We start from the raw sequence: 24,920 nt of genomic DNA on the forward strand, positions 1-24,920 counted from the left end.
TTTTTTTTTTTTTTTTTTGGCAGTGCTGAGTCCAACACAGGGCCTTGCACATGCTTGTGCTCCACCCCCAGCCCCCTTTGTTTTCTTTTGTTGTTACCATGGATTGAACCCAAGAGCACTTAACCACTGAGCCATATCCCCAGCCCTTTTTATTTTATTTTATTTTTTGAGACAGGGTCTCAATAAGTTGCTGAGGCTGGCTTTGAACTCACGATCCTCCTGCCTCAGCCTCCCAACCCACTGGGATTACAGGCATGAATTACTGTGCCTGGCTTTTCCCCTTAATTTTAAGATGGGGTCCTGCTAGGTTGCCCAGGCTGGCTTGAAGGAGGAGCCAGGAACTTGCAATCCTCTCACCTCAGCTTCCTGAGTAGATGGGATTACAGGGACACCACCACGAGGCCCAACAACAACAACAAAAAAAAAAAAAAAAAAAAACAACAAAAACTCACTTTTATAAACATACAGCATGAAGAAATATAGTATTCCCTCACTTTCTATAATACTTATTTCAAATTTATCTCAGTGCCATGCCAGAAGGGAATAAATGAATGCTGACAGTATCTCTTCTTGGCCTGTTATCTTTGCTTCGCCTCCATTAGAACTTGTGGATTTCTCAAACGGGAAGATGCTTTTTTCAGAAGGATTCAGCAGATGCGTCTGCTGCCCTTGGCGTTTCCAAGGCAATATAGATAGAGAGCTCTGGGCACCATGAGTTAAGAAGGTACCACTGCCCATGCAGACATCCATTTGGGTTCCCAGTCATCTTATCTTACCCCTGGCACTCGTCATTGTCTATTAATTGTACTGATCCTGTTCAGATGCAGGGTGCACACCTGTAATTCCAGAGACTCGGGAGACTGAGGGAGGAGGAAACAAGTTCAAGGCCAACCTTGGCAACTTAGTGAGACCTGTCTCAAAATAACAAATAAAAAAGGGGCTAGGGACAAGGCTCAGTGGTAACCCTCCTTCCCACTACCAAATAAGTAATAAATTGTATCAATTCTGAATCAAAACGAAGGAGGCCTGCCTGGACCAGTTACACAAGATTGACATCTTCCTCCTGGAGCTAAGGCCATGGTTAGCCTTGCAGCATATGAAGCAGAACCTGACAATCTTCTCCAATGAGAGGTTGGTGGGGTCTGAAAGGGTCCCCTCTCTGTAGATCAGAAGTAGTGGTGCACGCCTGTCATCCCAGTGATTTGGGAGGCGGAGGCAGGAGGATCGCAAGTTCAAAGCCAAAACCCTAAGCAACTTAGTAAGACCCAGTCTCTAAATAAATATATTTTTTAAAAAGCTGGGAATGTGGCTTAGTGGTCAAGTGTCCCTGGGTTCAATCCCTGGTACAAAAAAAGAAAAAAGAAAAGAAAAGAGAATAGTTTACTGAGATTCTATAGATGACAGGAGTTCATCTAAAGACTTGAGGTTTCTACATATTGCTGGTGCAGTTGGTAGAGCAGATGAGAGGACTCTCCAGCTGACCTTGGAGTTGGCCACACATCTGTCTCACTGTATCTCTTCAAGTGGTTCCCATTCCTCAATCAGAGCTTGGCGGCCCTGGTCCCACCACTGCATGACATAAGATATGTCAATGGGACCCAGACCCTGTGGTTTCTTGTTCTCAGGATTAGGTTCAGAATGGTTCTTCAATGGTACGACTCCTATGCCAGTTTGTTCTTTGTGATTTTGGTATTCTTCTTGGAATTGGATCCAGAAAGGAACCCGAGTATCCGAGATGTCCCCTCTTGGAGTCAGCAGTTCTGGCAGGTGATCCATAAAAGTGAGAGGCAGGTCAGAGTTCTCTCCTCTCTGCACAGCCTGGGTGGGCTGTATGATCCCAGAGGACAGAAGAGGAGTAGGTGAAATTGTTTGGTTGTCAGGGAAGGAATCAGAAGAAGGCAGATAATAACTCCCATCTGGGTATATAAACAGATCTGTTTCCTGCAGTTGATTAGTCAGATCTGGTCTCCCATTTGTGTCATCTACCAAGAAATTTTTGGGCTCCTTTCTGCTCCAGTCAGGGTCCAGATATCTTTGGTCCTGAAACCATATTTAAGTGAGGAAAAGGGAGATGTGAACATCATAAAACACAAGTAATTCTAGCTCTGCTTCTTATACTCTGTAAAGAAAGAGACTATTAACATAGGCCTGATCACAGGATACATCTAACTTTTGTGTGTGTATGTGTGTGTGTGTGGTGCTGGGGACTGAACGCAGGGCCTTGTGCATGCGAGGCAAGCACTGTCCCAACTGAGCTATATCCCCCAGCCCTTGATCACAGAATACATCTGATCAAGGCTAGTAAACACAAGTGTTTTTGAGAGTTTCTGGGCCACAAGCTTATAAATGTACTTCCTAAGTCATGAGAATTTAACATACATACAATAAATAAGCGCCCATATCACTTAGGTAGAATAAGTAGATAGTTTTGCCTCTCAATGGAAGGACATTTGACTATGTCTGCAAAATTTTTCTGGCTGTCACAAATGGGGATAGAGAAATGGTTATAGATAGACTGCACTGGTATCTACTTGGTAAACACGGGAATGCAGAGAAATGACCTACCATGAACAGAACAGCACCTTAGAAGGAAGAATAATCTAGTCTAAAATGACCATGCTGCTGAGTTTTTATAGGAAATCTAACAGAGTCTTCTTAAAACAGGTATTAATTTTCACATTTCCCATTTTTCCTGCTTCTAATTGAAACGGGTACCTCTTAAATGGGTTTGCAAATTCTTCCTTTGCAGGAATGTGACTTCCAGTGCTGAGTGCTTACCATTCCATACCTTTGTCCCCATGACTGTGACAACCCAAGATAGCCCAAAGTTCCAGTCACACCTGCAGGGGCGATATCACTTTCAGGGAGAACATAATGGGGCCACAAACAACTCACCTGAATGCGCAATTCCTGAATGTCTGTTGGTTTAGCCAGTTTTTCCCTGGTAGCAACATCAGGGACTTGGTTCCTCTCAAAGGCTTGAACTTGGATCCTCCTTGGAGTTCTTGCGAGGGGTATGTGGTCTTGCTTGGCTTCTTTTGTTAACCATTCTAAAGGAGAACACAGGAAGGAAGGGGGTATTTTAGGTCAGCTCTCACATTCAAGCCAGAAGATAATGCTGCTGAAATTTACTCTCTGAATTTTGCCACCTCCAGGGTGGCAAAAGAAGAGGTCACTGTGCTGCTGAGCAGCAGTCAAGCCAAAAGATCCAAAACCTTGTTTGCTGAGAAACTCCCTGTCCTGGCCAGCTATGGGACAAGGTTATATATTTGACCCTTGAGTGTCCATTGTGGGGAGCCATTCTCACACGTGATCGGGTGCCTCCCGTTGAGGGTCTGAGGCACTTTGGCATAAGTCGAAGTTTTTCCCGGCCCTTTCCTGATGAGAGAGCCCATCCGTGTGGGGGTGTGCCTAACCACTGACCCCGGGGACCCAATCGCTGACCCTGACCTTGGAGTGCAGCCCCCCCTCAACCTTCATTGGATGGAATTCTCCCCTGAATCTCTGGTTCCCTAATAAAAGGCTACTCCCCGGCGTGCTCGTTCTCTCTCTCCTGCTAGCCCTGAGTAATCCTTGCTGCCCTGCTGGGCGGCTAGAGGAGCGAACCAGAGAGGGGAGCCGTCTCGGACCTAGCAATAGAATTAAGGTAATTGAGTCTTGTGTTTTTATTTCGATCTCGTCTAACTAACTTTATGCCTAGAACCTCATTAATGAAACCACTGCGCAGGCCGCGTGGTAGAGTCCATAACAAACTGTAACTAGTTCCTAGGCTAAGCAATCTTTATGTAGAATTTGGGCACAACATGCAGTCATTTCTACTCAGTGGGATTGAGGAACTATACTAGTTTGTGTTTGTTTTTTGGTACCAGGATTGAACCCAGGGGTGTTCTAAGACTGAGCCACATCTCCAGCTCTTTTTGTTTTTTTGAGACAGGGTCTCAATTGATGTAACATGGAGCATGTTGCATCAGAAAAGAGGAAACTTAACTTGCTGGCTGCTACCCACTTCCCAGGCCTGGGGCCACAAGTGCCTAAGAGAGCACCTAGCGATTAGCCAGAAGGCACTGCCTTGGGTTGTGATGAAGAATCGCCCACCTCTAGGATAGGCTCAGAACCCTTCTGCCCACATTATTGCCTGTGGGATAGGTGTAGATGTAAATTCTCCCCACCCTGCTGACCTTTATCCTGATTGGCTCCTGTACATTATATTAGCTGTATATGTTTTCTCATTAAAGGAGATCCTGCTTTGACAGTTCTCCCTGGCACATCTGATTGTCTTCCAGGGAGGGAGGGCTGGGTGTGGGCTGCCAGTGGACCTTTCTTGGCCTGTCCTGGTCTGTCCTGGTGGGGGCATGCTCCCTCGATCTCTCCCATAGGTCAGGAGGGAATGGGGGGCTAAAAATCCCGTCACTCAATAAACTGCTTAAAGCTTCACTAAGTTGCTGAGGTTGGCTTTCAAACTGTGATCCTCCTGCCTCAGCCTCCTGAATCACTGGGATTACAGGTGTGTGCCACTGTGCCCAGTGAGGAATATGGAACCCGAATATGGACCAGTGGGTTCTTACCTTGCATCTGTAACTGAGACTGGTCATGTCCCTGGATTGGGTCTTTTCCTAAGGAGCATGCAGACTCCAATTTTCTCTGTCTGCTTCTTCGGTTTCTAAACCAAGTCTAAGTGGAAAAAGATGTGAGGGTGTGATGGAGATACCAGACCCGATCAGAACATTATATGAAGAACCAATGCCTGGGGAAAGAGTTAATTCTCTTATACTTTGTAACTTTCTGAACTCTTAGAAATGTAGCTACCTCATTTAATTGCTAGGCCAATTAACTGCGGTCTAAACTATAACCTTGTAGGCTTAGTCCTTAGAACTAGAGCTCTTAGGGAGGTAAACTCCAGTTATCTTGAGTTACTCTGCTGTGGGAAGGCCACTGTGGGATAACACTCGCAGGTGTTTTACTGTCTTTGTTCTACGCCTGTGAACTATTCATCGTAAATTCCCTATACATGGTCTTTGGTCACGTAGGCCAAGATTTCAAACTCACCAATGTGCTTGCCTCACATGCACAAGGCCCTGGGTTCAATCCCCAGCACCAAAAAAAAAAAAAAAAAAAAAAAAACCCCAATGTTGTCATAGTTAAGAAATGATGTCAAATTTCCTATAAAATCTCCACATAACCTCAACTTGGGGCCCAGAACTTCAGAGCACTAGGCACTAGCTCATCTGGGAATTCGAGGTAAATAAACCTGAGTTCTCCAACCCTCAGAGTGGTGCTTGGTCTCTTGCTGAAAGTGATTTCCATAACAAAAGCCATGTATCTCAGTCTGTGGCATTCTAAGTCTCAATTCAATTAAACCAAACTAATTTGACTGTTTGCCTTTGGAATTATACCCTAAAGAGAAAGACAATGCTTTATCCTAGAGAAGATGCTACTGCTAGAAAACAATTGAGGAACCACAGAGAGAGAGACTGCATGGCATACAATGCATGTGGTCAGCCTCATGTTATCCAAAATAAATTTCCCTGATTTAAGAGACCCTGTTGGTTCTCTCAAAGAATTTCTCCAGCTCTTTGTCTCTTTCTTTCCAAGCAGGACTTCAATGTCTGAATGCCTTTTTTTCTTGGCCCCACGATTGCATCATAAGAAATATCATTTTATACAATACTTACATCATGGATCATAGAAAGGAATTTCTTTAGATGGGGTAGCAGTATTAGCCACACTACAGAGCTGGGCTAACATTCATCCATATTTATTCTTATTTCATCTAAGAGTCAACGCTAGACAAAAATTTTAGGGACTTGGACACCTTGCCTTGTCACTATTGTCACTAATACAACCAGTTGAATTCTTTGCATGTTTCCTCATGACTGGAGTCAGAATTGAAGCATACTTTCTAATTACTTTTGAGTGTTTAATTTTTATAATTTTTATTGAGAAGACTTAGGATATTAACGACAACCAGTACTTGATGAACAACTCACATCCTACGCATTGTGCCAAAGGTTATATCTCTTAACTAATTCATTAAAATATTTTCAGAAAAGAAATCTGAAGCACAGGTGGAAACTAGAAACTAATGAATAGATTAGCAAACACCATGACAGACCAACCTCATCCCATACTGTTTCCTGGATTTGCCATGCTTGCTATCAGTTTAAATAGGCCCAGCACCTCTCAAAACCAACTACCAGATATTACCATAGGATATACTTTTGTTACTCAGCTTTGAATAAACTGTCTCCCACACCCAGTTCCAATACTTGAAGAAATAGGTAAAATATCTGCTTCCCTGGATCCTCTTAGACCAAGGCCCTATAGCCAGTGGCTTCTTTTAGACTATGCATTTGATTAAAAACAAAACTCAGAACTCATTATTTTCCTCTAAAAACATTTTTACCTAACCTTCATATTGATTTTAAATACTGTTTCTACCTGGTATAGTGACATTCTTTTTAGGTATCTTTTTGATAACTGAAAGACTATAACTTAGTTTCATTTTTTTTAAAAAATATTTTTATTTTTTAGTTGTAGTTGGACACAATACCTTTATTTTATTTATTCATTTTTAGATGGTGCTGAGGATTGAACCCAAGGGCCTCGCACGTATTAGGCGAGCGCTCTACTGCTAAGCCACAACTCCAACCCCTTAGTTTCATTTTTACATCAGTAATTATATTAAAAGTGATTCAATATGAGACTTTAGACACTATGTATGAATGACATCTGAGACATTAAATTAAAAAGAAAAAGCTAGCTTGAGAATTGGGGATTGGCACAGTCCCTTTGTGATTATTCATTAGTAATTTTCCTGTAATAGGTATTCTAATACTCCAATTTCCTATACTCTTTGAATTTCAAAATGATTCAATTGTATCAAAATATGATTTACTGAGGAGAACTTGAGCTTGTATATTCTTCCTCCTCTATCCCTGAACACACACCAATGATGCTTCTATTATTGGTGAAAGATATAAACTGATTCTGTATAACAGGAGAAACCTTTTTAGCCAAGTACCTGACACAAGTGAATTACCTTTAAGGGCTGAGACTTGCTTTTCTCTTTTTACTTTGTCTCTGACAATAGAAACCTAATGCCTACCCGAATTTTAGATTCTGGAATATCAATTTCCTTGGCCAGTTGTTCCCTGGTAGCTTTATTAGGGTGAGGGTTTTGTTCAAAACACGCCTGCAGGGCTTTCCTTTGGCTCTGGTTGTAGACCATCCTCTCTTGCCACCAGGTATCCTTTTTTCAGTGTACCAGATGAGGTGAGAAGGGAGAGAAGAGTAAAAAGGATAAAAAAAATAAAGTTAGTCCTAGAATTATTGCCAAAGATAACAACCCTAAATAATTAAGTTTTTTTTTTTTTAAAGAGCAGAGATGGAAAACCTAGACAGCCAGATTGCTCCATTTTTTTTCCCATTTACAGAACAAGTCTCCATTCTCTAATTTTTACTAGGACAAAGCCATGGTATAGAAAAAAAAATAAATTCCCTTCCCCCACCTTTTTTTTTTCAAAAGAAGTCCTCTGCTTTAAAATAATTCTAATTATTTAGTATGCACTCAAGGGGTGAGATCTCAGGAATATACACTAAATTACCCACAATATTTTAAATTGGTACCAGGGATCGAACCTGGGGGCGTTCTGCCACTGAGTCATACCCCAGCACTTTTTAAATATTTAATTTAGAGACAGGGTCTCACTGAGTCTCTTAGGACCTTGCTAAATTGCTGAGGCTGGCTTTGAACTTTTGATCCTCCTTCCTCAACCTCTTCCTGGGCAGCTGGGATTATAGGTGTGTGCTACCACACGTGGCCTATCTACAATCTTCAAACAAAACTGACATAGGCCTGGGGGAACCCTTTAAGTCCCAACCAGGATTGGAATTTTTAAATCCATTGGGGTATTCTCCATGGTTCTCCTGAAGATCAGACCTTCTGGTCTGTCCCAAATTATCTACGAATTAGTGGCAATGTAATAAATGTCCTTGTCCCAATTGTATAGGCCTCAAGAAAATAAGAAAATCCTAAAAAGAATATCCTTAAGCTCTCAAGTAGTCCAGGTGCACTGAAGAACTTTCAATTTTTGTTGTTATTATTATTTTAAATAGCAAGGGCACAAAAATCTTGCAGAGATTTTTTTTTTTTAATGAACACAATACCTTTATTTTATTTATTTTTTATATGGTGCTGAGTATCAAACCCAGTGCCTCACCCGTGCTAGGCAAGCGTGCTACCACTGAGCCACAAACCCAGCCAGATTGCAGAGAATTTTGAGGCACTTTGGGATAAGAAAAATTCAGGGTGTGGTGGCATACACCTGTAATCCCAGCAACTCAGGAGGCTGAGGAAGGAGGATTGCAAATTTGAGGTCAGCCTTGGCAACCTAGTGAGGCTCTGTCTCAAAGTAAAAAATAAAAAGCTGAGGATGTAGCTCAGTGGTAAAGCATCTCTAGGATCAACTCAGTTTAAAAAAAAAAAAAAGTCAGGTAAGTTTTAATAGAAAGAGATTTGTTTATAGCTGGTGTTTTATCTCATGACCAAGAAGGACAGAGGCCTCCTGGCTATCTTATGCTTTCTAGTGAGATCTGATAAAACAAGGTGTATCTATGTAAAGCAACTGTTGCCTTTTCTGCCCTTGAAGGTGGGTGGAGCCTTCATTCTTTGGGTGTTTATCTAGACTAAAATAAAAGGACAGAGAGGACATTTTCTTTCAGGGAGAGATCTAGTAAAGGACAGGTCAAGATTGGAAAAACTTCAATACCCAGATACTAAGTACAGAGAATGTGAAAACAAACATAAGAATCTTTGTGATTTAGTTAAAGCAAAGGTCTGGAATACTTCCCAGCTGACAGTAGCTGCACAGAACAGAGTGGTTTTAGCTGGAGCAGGGAACAGGACACTGTACAGAGTTTAGGAACGACAGGGCCAGGGGTCTCCCTCAGAACTTAAGTTCTACCAGAGACTTAGGGTTGAGAGATTTATGGCAGAAGTTAGAGTCGAGAGGTTGGCCACTAGTGTAAGGAGTCTGAACATGGTGTTTAAATGAGAGTCACTTCAAGACCGGGTCCCTCCAACAATGGGTCTCAGGTGAACCCACTGTCAGCAAAATGAGGGGGCGCTCAACCAACCCCTCATATGCATCTTCCAGATGAGCAGTTTAAATCCCTCTGACCCGGAACAGGATATGTTGGCCTAAGGGTGACTCCTATCTTTGGAGCTTTTATAATAATGCACACATATTCTAAGGGAGAAAAGAGCGTTAAGCCCAGAAAAGGAAGAAGGAAAAAAAATATCACCAATTTAAGGGTGAGAAACCTATGCAATCCCACTGTGAAATGTGAGAAGAGAAAAAAAATCTCAAAGCTCATTTGGGTTTCAGAGTTCACCTTATTGCCACGGGAATCTACAGACTGGGGATCTGCAGATTGGGGTTATGCTCTCTGGTTTTTGAAAATGAAGGAGAGAGATTATAAGTACAGGGGGGAGGCTAACAGAATAAATCACATTCAAGACAGAATATTTACGAAGACTTACCAAAGTGGATGCCTCAGAAGAGCCCCGGACAGGCCACCCAGAGAGGTTGCGGGAGAAGAGATGTCTGGGAAAGGGTCCAAGGAATTCCCAGAGACACGTTCAAGGGAGAACAGGGGCAATCTCAAAAGAGAGACTTCTTTGGGGTACAGCTAGGGACGTACACTTAGAGAATGCAGGATACCTCCGAGAGACAGCAACCTGCTGGAGTGGCCTGTTAATCTAAAGTGCCAGGCTAGGAGCTGGCCAAGGGGAGGAGGCAGGGTGGAGCTATAGGGTTTCACGCAGGTTTGCCTTCCGCTTACACATCCCCTCCTTTTACAAGGGTTTGTCAACCCAGATTTCCAACTGTGCTTTCTGCATCTCAATAGCTGTGGGCGTTTCCTTTAGGACTCAGTGCTTCTCTCTCTTTATCCTAAATCCCTATCTTTGCAATATCATTAAATAGTATATATTAGGTGGTTCATGCATTTCGTTCCCCCTTGGCTTACAGTATCAACTTTCAGACTTTAAGCAGGTGACCCATGTACAGATCTCACGGCTCTCATCCTACATTTGAAATTCAAATTTCAACCTTAAAACACTCATCAATCCCCTGACACAATATGTTGCTGAAAGACAGCGCCTTCTCCAACAATCTTGTCCCTCTAACTGTGCTTCCACTTTAAACTTCTACAATCTCTGAAAAATAACTGTGGCATCTGTCATTGTCAAAGAAGAGAGCAAAAAGCTGATGGAAGTCCAGTGTGATGGTGCACGCTTATAATCCCAGCTACCTGGGAGGCTGAGACAAGTGGATGGCAAAGTTTGAGGCCAGCCTCAGCAATTTAGTGAACCACTGTCTCAAGATAAAACAACACAAAAAGGGCTGGAGATACAGTTCAGTAGTAGACCACTTGCCTAGCAGGAGTGAGGTCCTGGGTTCATCCCCCAGTACTGCAAACAATATCAACAAAAATAAAATAAATAGGGGCTGTGGCTCAGCGGTAGCACACTTGGCCTGGCATGTGTGAGGCACTTGGTTCGATTCTTAGCACCTCATATAAATAAACAAAATAAAGATCTACCGACAACTAAAAAAAGTTTGTCAATGGAAACTTACCACTTGAAGTGATGTTCACATCCATTTTGGGAAGAGGACCTAAATCCAGAGGGATGAGTGGGCAACTGAGCCCCTTCCCAATACTGGAGATATCAAAGCCTAGGAGGACCAGCCCTTTCTTAAATACCTTTATATTTAACCCTTTCTTAAGTGTTTAACACCTTTGGAAAGAAACTTAGAGCAATCACTGATGGATATGGAGGATAAGTCCAAGGACCTTTTCCTTTTCTATAGCTCTTCCACTTCCACCTGGTACGGGGTCAAATTGAAGATTTTGTCATTTAAAATCCCAGGCCTCAGCTGGAGTGAAGGAACACAAAAGGAACCTGACTGGTACCTGACCCCCCACCCTAATGGGTCAGCTGACCCCAATATGATAAGTCTCAGGAAATTCCCTATTCATATTCCTGTCCCACTCTAATGGATCCAGTGAATCCTAGGAACTACCCTCCTGTCCCACCCTAAATGAAGACTATATAACCCAGACCCTTTCTTCAGCCCTCTGTCATTTTCTGCCCCGAAAATGAGCCACACCAGGAATACTGAATAGGTAAGAGCTTGCTTCTCCTGCCTCCATCACTGTGTGCGCCACGGACTTATATCATATTAAGCGGAAGTAGATTCTACTAGATAATTTTACATCTTTTAAAATAGCTTTCCAGTTAGGACTCTTGAGTCTGTGCATACACACGCATACACACACACACACACACACAGACACCATTTTGTTCTCTGTTATCTTTTAGTACTCTTGCTCTTAATTGTTACTATATTAATTACTATATTATATGGATATCCTTACCTCACTTTGTGTTTTTTTGCTTTCCCAGGGCTTCCTGAAACTCATTCCTTTCACCATTGGAATGGCAGTGTTTATGTGTCAACTTAACTTGTTTATGTGTTAACTTAGTCTGTATTTCCCAGTTACCCAATAAAACACTCACAGGTGTTGCTGCGGAGGCCTTTTGTAGACATGATTTGATTACATAATCAGCTGGTTTTCAGCAAATGAGATCATCCTGGATAATCTGAGTGGGCTTGATTCAATCACTGAAACACAAAGCCAGGTTCCCGGAAGGAAAACAGAATCCCACCTGTGCAGGGCAGCTTCCCTGCCCGGTTCATGGTCCACCAGCCCCACAGGATTGAGGACTCCTAGGTGCTGCTACAGGATGAACACATGCAGCTTCAATTCCTATGTTAAAGACCTTACTCAGGCAGGTGCAGGTGTTAGAAGATGCAGCTTTTGAGAGTTGATTAGATTAGCAGGTGGTGTTCTCAGGAATGTGAGTAGGGCCCTTGTGATAGATGCCAGCAACTGGGGAGCCAGCCAGAGCGACTGGGAGAAGAAGGAGCACAGGGGAGACTGGGAGACGTGGGAGAGGGAAGGGGAGGGGGAGAGGGAAGGGGAGGGGGAGAGGGAAGGGAAGAGGGAGAGGAAAGGGGAGGGGAAGAGGGAGGGGGAGAGGGAAGGGGAGGGGGAGAGGGGAGGGAAGGGGGAGAGGGGAGGGGAGGGGGAGAGGGGAGGGGAAAGGGGAGGGGAGGGGAGAGGGGAGGGGAGGGGGAGGGGAGAGGGGAGGGGAGGGGGAGAGGGAGAGAACCCCTCTCTGCCATCTGCCTAGTGTTGTTACAAAGTTTACTGAGAAGCTGGTTTTCTATGAAGTGAGTCCTCACTGTGCACTGAATCTGCCTGGACTTCCCAGCCTCCAGAACTGTGAGAAATGAATTTATGTTTTAAGTCACTCAGTCTATAATATTTTGTTATAGCAGACTGAGTGGACTAGGACACACATAATAAATGTAGTGTGTGTGTGTGTGTGTGTGTGTGTGTGTATAAATAACACAAAACACATGCATCAGTAGGTATGGTGGTGCACACCTGTAATCCCAGCTACAAGGAGGCTGAGGAAGGAGGATCACCAAGTTTGAGACCAACCTGGGCAATCTGAAACAAGACCTTGTTTAAAAAAAAAAAACCAAACAAACACTGGGGATGTGGCTCAGTGATAGACTACCCCTGGGTTCAATCCTTAGTCACAAAAAATAAAACAATAAGTAAACACCATATATATATATCTCACTAGTTCACTAGGGTACTTGGCTTTATTTTGTTACTAGGAATTGAACCCAGGGGCACTTAACCTCTGAGCCACATCCCCAAGCCCTTTTCTGAGACAGGATCTTGCTAAATTGCTTAGGGCTTCACTAAGTTGCTGAGGCTGGCTTTGAACTTGCCATCCTCTTGCCTCAGCCTCCCCAGTTGCTGGGATTACAGGTGTGATCTACAGAGCCCAATGGGACTTTTTTTTTTTGTAGTTATAGATGGACAGCATGTTTTTATTTCATTTGTTTATTTTTATGTGGTGCTGAGGATTGAACCCAGTGCCTCACACGTGTGTGGCAAGCACTTTGCCACTGAGCCACAACCCCAGGCCTGGGACTTGACTTTTTAAGACTACTGATTCTATTTCTGTAAGTGGACCCTGACTGATATAGACAGGGTATTGAAGGTGGTCTAGGAAACAGAATCTTACATGTTTACATATCATATATACAGATACATAATTAACTATTAATATACTGTAAAATGTGCATGTTATGTACTTATATAATTAGTGACTTCAACACACCAATAACTCTAGTTCTAATGGTGAAGAGGGCACCGGTGGTCCCTGGTGTGATGTGGTTAATATTGCCACTGGCCAAGCCCTGTGAGTGCCAAATATAGAGCAGCAGAGAGTCTGCAGTACAGCACATAACCTGGTGACAGGGACATTCCCACCTCGGAGGAGTTTTGTTCTTATTGAAGTAGATTCTCTGGTATGGGCTCTACTTCCTGTGTGCAGTGCTTCTGCTCAAACTACTGTCTGGGACTTGCAAAATGTCTTATCCACCTTTGTGGTTTCCTACAAAGCATTGCTTTTAACATATTATTATTTTAATTTTAGATAATGATGGGATACAGTGTGAAAACTTGATACATGTTTGTAATGCCTAATAATTAAATCAGGTTAGTTAACATTTTCATCTCTTACCACCAAAACCAAGATGTAGAATAGTTCTGTCACCTCTAAAATATTTGCTTCACTTTTGAGTCAATCAAAAGGAGGCTGAGGAAGGAGAATCAAAAAATTCTAGGATAAGCTGGGTGCATGGTGCACACCTGTAATCCTAGCAATTTGGGAGGCTGACTCAGGAGGATTGAGGGTTCAAAGCCAGCCTCAGCAATTTTGCAAGGCCCTGAGCAACTTAGTGGAACTGTCCTAAGACAAATAAAAAGGGCTGGGGCTGGGGCTCAGTGGTTAAGTACCCATGGGTTCAATCCCTAGTTACAAAATTAATTAAAAAACAAAATGATACAAAGCCTCAGGAGTCAATTTATTCATGGCTTTGAAAGATAGTCTCTTCTAGACCTGCTGGTGCCAGCCCTGAAGCCTGGAATTCCATTATTCCTGTGGTCAGTGAGCCTAGGAGCAGATAACTTGGCCAAGGACAGGAAGAAGTTACTCTTGCTTCCCTCAATAACCTTGAGCATGGAATTGTGTGGGTCTTTGAATCACTAATTCAAAGATGTTTCATGGATGCTAGTGGGTGAAAGCCAAGTATAAGCATTTGTTAAACCAAAGCAAAGCTCCTGCAGCTGGGAGGGGAACTGAGAGAGTTGACTGTGGATGGCTATAGTCTAGGGTTTATATGAATCTGTAGATTTAAGGATGTCAGCTCCTGGCTCAATCTTGGGTAAGGCACTCAGTGTCCCTGAGGCATTCATGCAGCCTTTAGTCCGGTGAAAATATTAATCAAGCTGGTGTGATGGCGCAGGCCTGTAATCCCGTGGCTGGGGAGGCTGAGTCAGGAGGATCCTGAGTTCAAAGCCAGCCTCAGGGGGCTGGGAATGTGGCTCAAGTGGTAGCGCGCAAGCGTGCGGCCTGGGTTCGATCCTCCAGCACCACATACAAACAAAGATGTTGTGTCCGCCAATAACTAATAAATAAATAAATATTAAAAAAAAAAAAAAAACCAGCCTCAGCAATGGCGAGGCGCTAAGCAACTCAGTGAGACTCTGTCTCTAAATAAAATACAAAATAGGGCTGGGATGTGGCTCAGTGGTTGAGTGCCCCTGGGTTCCCCAGTACAGTCCCCAGTACAAAAAAAATAAATTTTTTTGATCAAGCATTTTCCTTCTTTGGAGAGGCTGTGGCCTCCAGGTTACATATGTCCCAATTTCCTATGGACTCCAGGTCATGCATGTCCTGATTTAAAATAACTTTTTGCAAGTTTCTCATCAAAATCTTGCAGCTGCTGTTTTTGCTGTGCGGCACAGGAAGTTGCCCTGGGGCCCATTTCCCTGTCTGCCTAGCCTTATCTCTTCCTGCTCACCTCAGGTGGGGAGGGGGAGAGGGACAAGAAGATTAAAAAGAAGTCAGTTTTAAAATGAGGTTGGGCAACGGGCTCGGGACACTGAGGCAGGAGGATCCCAGTGGCAGAGGAGGTGGAGGCAGGAGCCAGCTTCAGCATCTTACTGAGGCTCTCAGCTACTTAGTGAAACCCTGTCTCAAAATTAAAATAAAATAAAATAAAAAGGGCTGGAGATGTAGCTCAGTGGAAAAGAAACTCTGGGTTCAATCTCTGGTACCAGTAAATAAATAGGTAAATAAATAAATAAATAAGCAAGCTATAAATGGCAGAGCAGCAAGGGTTATATTAAAAGCATTAAGTGGACCCCTGTTACAAACAGAGGAAAGACAATCAAAATTAAATTCCAAACAAAATAGTGGCTATTGTCCTGGGTTATTTTAATTAATTAATTTATTTCTTGGTACTGGGAATTGAACCCAGGGGTCTCTGCCATTGAGCCACATCCCCAGTTTTATTCTTTGTTGTCAGGGTGCTACCATGCCCAGTTTACACTAGAAATTTATTTTGAAATTTTTTTCGGCGGGGGCGTACTGGGGATTGAATTCAGGGACACTCAACCACTGAGCCATATCCCCAGCCCTGTCTTTGTATTTTTTAATTTAGAGACAGGGTCTCACTGAGTTGCTTAGCATCTCGCTGTTGCTGAGGTTGGCTTTGAACCCGCGATCCTCCAGTCTCAGCCTCCAGAGCCGCTGGGATTACAGTGTGTCCCACCACACCAGTTTATCCTAGAATTTTTGATCCTCCTTCCTCAGCCTCCTGAGTCGCTGGATGTGTACCACCATGCTTGTTTCCTGGATTATTTTAAAAGATTTGTTAAAAAACAACATGAAACTAATTTTGCTCCTTACCCACAGGATAAAATGAAAGCAATCTGCTAACATGACCAATTGAAATAACCTGTAGAACTAAGATTACAAACAATCTATAGGCACAGAGCATTAGGGTATATAATCCTATCTGTTTTCCGTTTCATCTCATATATTTATTTTGGTGCAGGGGAAATCAAAGCCAGGGCCTCATGCATGCTAGGCAAGCATGGCACCACTCAGCTTCATGCCTGTTAGGAAGAACTTGACACAGGCAGCGCCATTTTGAAATGTATCCTCTTATTAGAACCAGAACCACCTCAGCTCACTGTGACTCAGCCTGATGTAAACCCCATCCAACTCCATTGTCATGCAGAGAAATCCCAAACACTCCATTCTCCAAAGAAAGGAAACTGGGATCTGGGGCTACAATCCTCAAAACCCCTGAAGGTGACACAAAGGCCCTTTCCTGACAACTCCCTGGTGATTTCCCAGCCACAACCCCCTCCCTCACTGCCCCATACCTACCCCAGGCGGTCAGTGGAGGAGTCTGGCCCCCCTGGGCCCCCCTCGGGCAGCCCTGTCGGGGAGGACCTGTGCTGCTGCGAAGCTGCCTCTCCTCTCTTCATTTCCTCCACCTGGTTCTTTCCTTCCAGGATCCAGCCCCGTTTTCCATTTTAGACATTTACAATCACTTAACAGCCATAAAACTGGAATGGAGAAACTCGGTTATTCGAGGAGAGAGGAAAAGAGCGTGTTGTGATTCCGGTTCTGTAGTGGAGGCTCAATGGGAGGCGGGGCCAACTCGGAGGGGCTGGCCTCTGCTCAGGCTGTGTGGACGGGCGCTGGGTGCACGAACACCCTCGTGGCCAGTGGAGCCTGGGCGGCATGTGCTGAGCCCGGGAAGCCTGAGATGATTCCTAGGCAATTTCTTCCAGGATTTCTGCAAGTGGGGGAGACCAGAGCCTTCTCTTCTTTAGAGTTGCCCCTTTAAGACTTAAGGGGACAAGGTGGAGGCCTGGGGTGTGGCCCAGGGATCCTGATCTGATGAGCACGTTAAATCAAAATAAAGTCCCTGGCTGCTGTCACTGGCTCCTGGGATCCTCTTCAAGGATCTAAACATCCAGAGGATGCCCCCAAGGTGCTTCTGCCCAAATGCCTTATTTTCAACATCAGGGACAGAAGGCTAAATTTATTGAAAACTTTACCTTTTTCCTCTTCCTTCTGTATCTCAGGTATGCGGTTCTGTGTCTCCTCCTCCTCCTCCTCCCCTCCCCCTCCTCCTGATACCATCGGTTAGAGTCCTGCTTCCCCACGTGTTGAAGTTTAAACATTAGAGAAACACTCCCCCACCCCCCCCACCAGCATATAAAACAGGGTTTATTTAAAAAGGGGCAACATGGGCTTGTCCCAGGAGGGAGCAGGGCCATAGCTGGTATCCAGGTATCCCAACAAGCGAGGTGTTCTGCCCTTTTTGTATGTCCTAGGCTTCCTGTGTTCTCCTGCCTTCTTTCCCTTATCTTTCTCCCTCTGGCCTCTGTGACTAGGCCCAGGAATGCCCCGTGGGGTGGCCAAAAGGTGGGAAACAGGTGGGCTGAAGGGGGAAGGGCCGGAGGATGCAGCCCAGGGCACATTAATTAACAACTTCATAGCTCCCGGCAGGGAGGGGCAATTCCTGGGCACGTTAGCTTAGCCACGGGTTGGAGTAGGGGCAGGTTCTTGATAAGGGTGGAGGAAGGGCTCTAAAGGAATTAACATTTCAATCCCTCCAGGGACAGTCTCCAACTTCTGGGCTCACTCAAAATTGGCCTTCTTGATCCGACCTGAATCGATTTACCTATCTATACTGTCTAATTCTGGCTTCACTCCTCTGCTCCCTCTTTTTTTTTTTTTTTTTTTACGGGGTGGGGTGGGGGGTGTTGAACCCAGGGGTGCTTTACCCTGGGTCACATCCCTAACCTTTTTTATTTTGAGACACACTCTCACTAAGTTGCTTAGAGCCTTCCTAAACTGCTGAGGCTGGCCTCTTCCTGCCTCAGGCTCCTGAGTTTCCCGGGATTATAGCCACCATAGCAGGCTGGAGACCGACCTTCCTTCCTCCCTCCCTCCCTCCCTCCCTCCCTCTCTTCCTTCCTTCCTCCCTCCCTCCCTCCCTCTCTTCCTTCCTTCCTTCCTCCCTCCCTCCCTCTCTTCCTTCCTCCCTCCCTCCCTCTCTTCCTTCCTTCCTCCCTCCCTCTCTTCCTCCCTCCCTCCCTCCCTCTCTTCCTCCCTCCCTCCCTCCCTCTCTTCCTCCCTCCCTCCCTCCCTCTCTTCCTCCCTCCCTCCCTCCCTCCCTTTCTTCCTCCCTCCCTCCCTCCCTCCCTTTCTTCCTCCCTCCCTCCCTCCCTCCCTTTCTTCCTCCCTCCCTCCCTTTCTTCCTCCCTCCCTCCCTCTCTTCCTTCCTCCCTCCCTCCCTCTCTTCCTTCCTCCCTCCCTCCCTCCCTCCCTTCCTTCCTCCCTTCCTTCCTTCTTTGCAATTCAAAATATAAATGAATAAAGTTGAATTAAAAGGGTACTTTAGTTGGACATGGTGATACACACCTATAATCCTAGTAGCTCAGGAGGCTGAGGCAGGAGGATCGGTACTTCAAAGCCAGCCTCAACAACTTAGTGAGGTCCTACACAAATTAGTGAGACCACTGTCTCTTAAAAAAAAAAAGCAAGAAAGAAACTTTGTGCCCTCTGTGCTGTATTTAAGAAATCTCTATCAACCTCAAACCAAGGTCATCAAGATTTTCTCTTGATTTCCCCTAGAACTTTTATAGATTTAGTTCCTAAAATTAGTCTGGCAGACTTGCTAAGGATTTTTCAGTTATCAATTTCTAATTTGATTCCTTCATTGTCAGAGGGCATTCTTTGTGGGAATTTAATCCTTTAAAATATATTGAGACTTGATTTTTGTAGCAGGAGGATCTATCTTGTTAAATTTCCATGTGAACTTGAAAATAATCTTTATTTTGTTCTTATTGAGTGCCATGTTCTACAAATGCCAGGAAGGTCACTTATCTTCTGAATTCTTTCTGTTTACCTAATGTTTTCTCAGTTATGGAGAGGATTACTGAAATCTCTGGTTATCTTTGTGAATCTGTGTGTTTTTCCCTGCAGTTCAGTTTTTCTTCAGGTAGTTGAAGCTCTGGTTTAGCTGCATCAACATTTAGAATCATTGTGTCCTGTTGACGATCATCTTTACCTCTGAGTATATTCTTCTTCTTTTTTAAAAAAAATATTTAATTTTTTTTTAGTTTTCCGCGGACACAACATCTTTGTATGTGGTGCTGAGGATCGAACCTGGGCCGCACGCATGCTGGGCGAGCGCGCTACCTCTTGAGCCACATCCCCAGCCCTATATTCTTTTTTTGAGTGAGGTGTGGGAGATTGAACCAGGTCCTTGTGCACTGGAGGCAAGTGCTCTATCGACTGATCTATATCCCTAGCCCGCATCTCTGATTGTATTTTTTTTTTCTTTTAGTTGTAGTCAGACACAATATCTTTATTTTATTCATTTATTTTTGTGTGGTGCTGAGGATCGAACCCAGGGTCTCTACCCCTGAGCCACAACCCCAGCCCTGATTATATTCTTGACTTTGAAATCTGCTTTGTTATTCATACCATTCTACCTTTCTTTTGATTAGTTTTAACAGGGGATGTCTCTTTCCATCCTTAATCTTCTAACACATTTGAATCTATGTTTAAAGTCATTTTCTTGGGGCTGAGGTATAGCTTAGGGTAGCACACTTGCCTAGCATATGTAAGGCCCTGGATTCAATCCCCAGCATCACCACAATAACAAAAGTGTCATCTTCTCATAGACAGCACATACTTATTTTTGAAAATGTTCTTTCCTATTGAAAGACCCTAGCCCAGTTAGCCCAGTTACCTAAGGCCAAGATATGAAACCAAGATATCAGGCAGGCCATAAACAGGTTCAGGCGCCAGGCATGCTTTCTGGACAACCGGTTGAAGAACAGAGCACCCGCATCCTGAGGCATGAATGAATAAACCGGAACAGATAAGCAGGAACAGAAAGAATAGAATGCAGACCTGTGGTTTTTGGAATGCAGACCTGTACCCCCTAGGTGGCCTATATGCTAGATTTAAACAAACCAATAAGAAACCTGTTGCTTCCCGAGGGCGCGAAACCTGTCCCAAACCCTATAAAAATCTCTGTATCCCCAAGTCTGGTGTGCCAGTTCACCAAAGCTCCGGCTGAGGTTCTACTGGGCACCCGCAGGCGCCTGTGTCCCAATAAACCCCCTCGTGCTTTTGCAGCCAGTGTTTCATGTGATTCTCCTTGGACAGGGAAACGGGGGTCTTTCATTAACGGGGTTGTCTTTCACTATTTCTACCTGATTTAATTTTCCTTAGGACTTTTTTTTTTTTTTTTTACATTTCCTGTAGTACACAGTGGTTGATAGTGCATTATTTGCGTTATTCTATATTTGACTTTCTTTTTGTTTGTTTTTTTGTGGTGCTAGGGATTGAACCCATGGCCTTGGTAATGCAAGGCAAGCACTCTACCAACTGAGCTATATCCCCAGCCCAAGTTATTCTATATTTGAAAAAGACTTTTTGTTGCTTTCTTGTGTGTGTGTGTGTGTGTGTGTGTGAGAGAGAGAGAGAGAGAGAGAGAGAGAGAGAGAGAGAGAGAGTGTGTGTGTGTGTGTGTGTGTATGTATATGTAATTTTTTTTTTTTTTTTTGGTAGTGGGTATTGAACCCAGGGGCGCTTACCACCAAGCCACATCCCCAGCCCATTTTGTATTTTATTTAGAGACAGGGTCTCGTTGAGTTGCTTAGTGCCTGTTTTTGATCCTCAGCCTCCTGAGCTGCTGGGATAAAGGCCTGTGACAACGTGCCTGGCATCCCCGGCGCTTTTTATATTTTATTTTGAGACCGGGTGTTGCTAAATTACATAGGGCGTCACTAATTTGCTGAGGCTGGCTTTGAACTTTGGATCCTCCTGCTTCAACCTCCTGAGCTGCCAGGGTTACAGGCATGTGCCACTTTGCCCAGCTCTGCGGAGAGAGCTCTGAAATTCCATCATTAAAAAAAAAAATCTTTTAATATTCTGTAGTTGTGAATGGACTTTATTTTGTTTGTTTATATGCAGTGCTGAGGATTGAACCCAGTGCGTCACTTATGCTAGGCAAGCGCTCTACCACTGAGCCACAATCCCAGCCCTGCAACTCCATCTTGATTTAATATTTCTATTGATAAAGACTATAGTTTTTGGGGCTGGGGCTGGGGCTGTGGTTCAGCTGTAGTGCACTTTGCATGACATGTGTGAGGCACTGGGTTTGATTCTTGGCACCACCTTTAAATAAATAAAATAAAGGTCTATCAACAACTAAAAAAATATTTTTTAAAAAATCATTAACCCCCCCCGAAAAAAAAACACTGCAGATTTCAATTTGTTTCTTTCCTTTTCACTTCCTCTCTCCCTCTTTCTTTTCTTTTCTTATTTTTTAAACTGCCTCCCGCCTTTTTAAAAACAATATTTTAGTTGTACATGGACATAGTACCTTTATTTTGTTTGTTCATTTTTTATGTGGTGCTGGGAATTGAACCCAGTTCTTTATGCTTGCTAGGCAAATGCTCTACCACTGAGCCATGACCCCAGCCCTTTTAAAACTTTTTGAGACAGGGTTTTGCTAAGTGCTTAGGGCCTTGGTAAATTGCTGAGACTGGCTTTGAACTTGGGATCCTCTTGCCTTAGCCTTCTCCCCTTTTGGTGGGATTACAGGTATGCACCACTGGGCTAGGCCATCAGATGCATTTAAACATTTTTTTTTTTTTTAAATTTGTATATGGACACAATATCACAATACCTTTATTTTATTTATTTTTATGTGGTGATGAGGATCAAACCCAGTGCGTCATGCATGCCAGGTAAGTGCTCTACCACTGAGCTACAACCCCAGCCCATCCGAGATATATATATATATATCTAAGTACCTCGATAAATTGCTGAGGCTGGGTTTGAACTTGCTATCCTCCTGTCTCAGCCTCCCAAGCTGCTGGCACTGTGTGCCACCATGCATAGTCATGAGATGTATTTTTAAAGGGGCATTTCTATAAAAGGGACAAGGAAGAAATCTAGCCTTCCCCATTCTCCTCCCCTCTTCCCAGTTGGTGACCCCTTCATTTGGTTTCCTGTGAAGGGCCAGTGGGTTTCCATGTCCTTTGTGGTCTTGGTGGTATCAGGCTCCCAGTCAGCAGTTTCCCAGCTCACAGGCCTTTATGAGATGAAGTCGCGGTGTAGTAGCGCCCCCTAGTGACCACTATGTACATGAACCAGTAACACCAAACCACTTCAAAATGCTTCTTGTTCCTGGCACATATGTTGTTCAGAGAGATTTCTGTGAAAAATAGTGCCAGTTTTGAAGGTTTGACAGAGTTTAAGAAAATGACCACATGGCAGAATTTTATTAATAGAAATAACAAACTGATAGTTCCAATCCAAAGTGCAGTTTCATAGGGTGAATTTTTTGAGAGATTTCTGTAAAAGATAACGCAAGTGGTTTTTGACATAATATTATTTTAAAATTTGATAGTTAAATTTAATAACATGAATACAGTCGTCCCACGTTCCAGTGTTACACCAGAGGGTCATATATTAACATTTAGTAATTGTTAACATTTTTTCGGGGGAGGTTGGTCACTCTTATAATAATTATTTTTTTTTTGTGTGTGTGTGTGTGCCAGGGGTTGAACCGAGGGGTGCTTAATTGCTGAGCCACATCCCCAGCCATTTTTTTTAATATTTATTTTTTAGTTCTCGGCGGACACAACATCTTTGTTGGTATGTGGTGCTGAGGATCGAACCCGGGTCGCACGCATGCCAGGCGAGCGCGCTACCGCTTGAGCCACATCCCCAGCCTCCCCAGCCATTTTTTAAAAATATATTTTATTTAGAGACAGGGTCTTGCTGAGTTGCTTAGGGCCTCACTAAATTGCTGAGGCTGGCTTTGAGCTAGCAATCCTCCTACTTTAGCCTCCCAACTCTCTGGGATTACAGGTGTGTGCCATCCTGCTTCGTGGGAAGGTCATTCTTTTTTTTTTTAATATTTATTTTTTAGGTGTAGATGGACATAACACAATGCCTTTATTTTTATGTGGTGCTGAGGATCGAACCCGGGTCCCGCCCTTGCTAGGTGAGCCCTCTACCGCTGAGCCACAGTCCCAGCCTGGGAAGGTCATTCTTATTAAGGAAAACTAAAGATTTAGAGAAGAATATTTGGTAAATAGAAAGATGGCATGCTCTTCTGGATAAGAATGTTCTTAGTTTCCAAAAAGCATGGGTTAAAGGTAGTGTTATTTTATTTTTTGGTACTGGGGATTGAACCCAGGGGCACTCCACCACTGAGCTGTATCTGCAGTCCTTTCTAGTTTTTGTTTTGAAACAAGGTCTAGCTAAATTGCTGAGGCTGGCCTTGAATTTGTGATCCTGCCTCAGCTCCCTGAGAAACTGGGATTGCAGATATGCGCCACCACACCCAGCACAAAAGTCACTTGATGAAGATACACTCACTGTACATCGATAGGAAGCTTATTACCCTGGAGAACTTTATTACTTGAACCCACTGTGTACAGGTGAGAGTAAATCACACAGTGAGATAGGCACTCAAAGTGTATCAGATTACTTTTGTGTGTTCACAAATGGATTGACATATATACTCACTCTCCTGCTGGATTCAAAGTATACAGTTTCACTTGATTCTTACATCAGGGATGATTTAAACATTTTTAGAGTAAAAGCCAAAGTTTTTTTTTTTTTTTTTTGGTGCTGGGGATTGAACCCAGGGCCTTAGTGCATGTGAGGCAAGCACTTTACCAACTGAGCTATATCCCCAGCTCTCAAAGTCATTTAAATTTTTTTTTTTTTTTTAGTTGTGGTGGACACAATACCTTTATTTTATCTGTATTTATTTGTATGTGGTGCCTGGAATTGAACCCAGTGCCTCACACATGCTAGGCAAGTGCTCTACCACTGAACCACAACCCTGGCCCCGTCATTTTGTTTTGAAGTACTTTTTCATACAAGATGTGTTTCATGATTTCTTTCATTTTTGGTACCAGCGATGGAACCCGGGAGCCCTGTTATGCTTTAGATGTGGTGTCCCTCAAAAGTTCCCGTGAGAGACAATGAGAAAGGATTCAGAAGGGAGATGATCAGGTTGTGGGAGCCTTAAACTAATTAGTGAATTAAATCCCTGATGGAATTAACTGAGTGGTAACTGGAGCCAGCGGGGGAGTGGCTGGAGGAGGTGACATTGGGTGTGGCTTTGGGGTATATATTTGTATCTGGCAAGTGGAGACCTCTGTCTCTGCTTCCTGATCATTAAGTGAGCTGCTTCCCTCCACCACACTCTTCCCCCATGATGTCTTGCCTCACCTGAATGGAACCTGTTGTCTATGGATTGAGATCTCTCAAACTGTGAGCCCCCCAACTTTTCCTCCTCTACAATGGTTCTGTTATTTTTATACATTAGATCTTACAGTCTCATTAAATTGCTGAGGCTGGCTTTGAACTAGTGATCCTCCTGCCTCAGCTGCCCAAGCTGCTGGGATTATAGGCATGAGCCACCATATCTGGCTGCTGTTAATGTTTTTGAGAAGCCATTATATGAGTCACATCTCACTTGCTGATATCAAGATTCTCTACTGTCATCTTTTAAGAGATTGATTATGATATATCGAAGTCTGATAAGTTCATTAACTTACTTTTTTTTTGGGGGGGAGTACAGGGGAGTGAACTCAGGGGCATTCAACCACTGAGCCATATCGCAACCTTATTTTGTATTTTATTTAGAGATAGGGTCTCACCAAGTTGTTTAGTACCTTGCTAAGTTGCTGAGGCTGGCTTTGAACTCAGGATCCTCCTGTCTTGGCCTCCAGAGCTACTGGGATTACAGGCATGCACCACTGTACCCAGCAACTTATTTGGACTTTAAAAGAAAAATTTCTTTTTTTTTTTTTTTTTAGTTGTAGATGGACACAATACTTTATTTTATTTT

At 43.7% G+C, this 24,920-nt stretch overlaps 1 protein-coding gene across 1 annotated transcript; it reads right to left on the reverse strand.

Moving 5' to 3' along the window:
- Nucleotides 1-1,506: 1,506 nt before the first annotated feature.
- Duxb (double homeobox B) lies at nucleotides 1,507-5,998 on the reverse strand. Its single transcript, XM_077792828.1, has 3 exons — nucleotides 5,995-5,998; nucleotides 2,896-3,050; nucleotides 1,507-2,040 (listed from the first exon to the last, which is right to left on the reverse strand). Exons 1-3 carry the CDS (start codon nucleotides 5,996-5,998, stop codon nucleotides 1,507-1,509), a joined length of 693 nt encoding a protein of 230 aa, XP_077648954.1.
- Between the last annotated feature and the right edge of the window lie 18,922 nt (nucleotides 5,999-24,920).

This window comes from Urocitellus parryii, chromosome 15 (assembly GCF_045843805.1).
Source record: "Urocitellus parryii isolate mUroPar1 chromosome 15, mUroPar1.hap1, whole genome shotgun sequence".
Classification (NCBI taxonomy): Eukaryota; Metazoa; Chordata; class Mammalia; order Rodentia; family Sciuridae; genus Urocitellus; species Urocitellus parryii.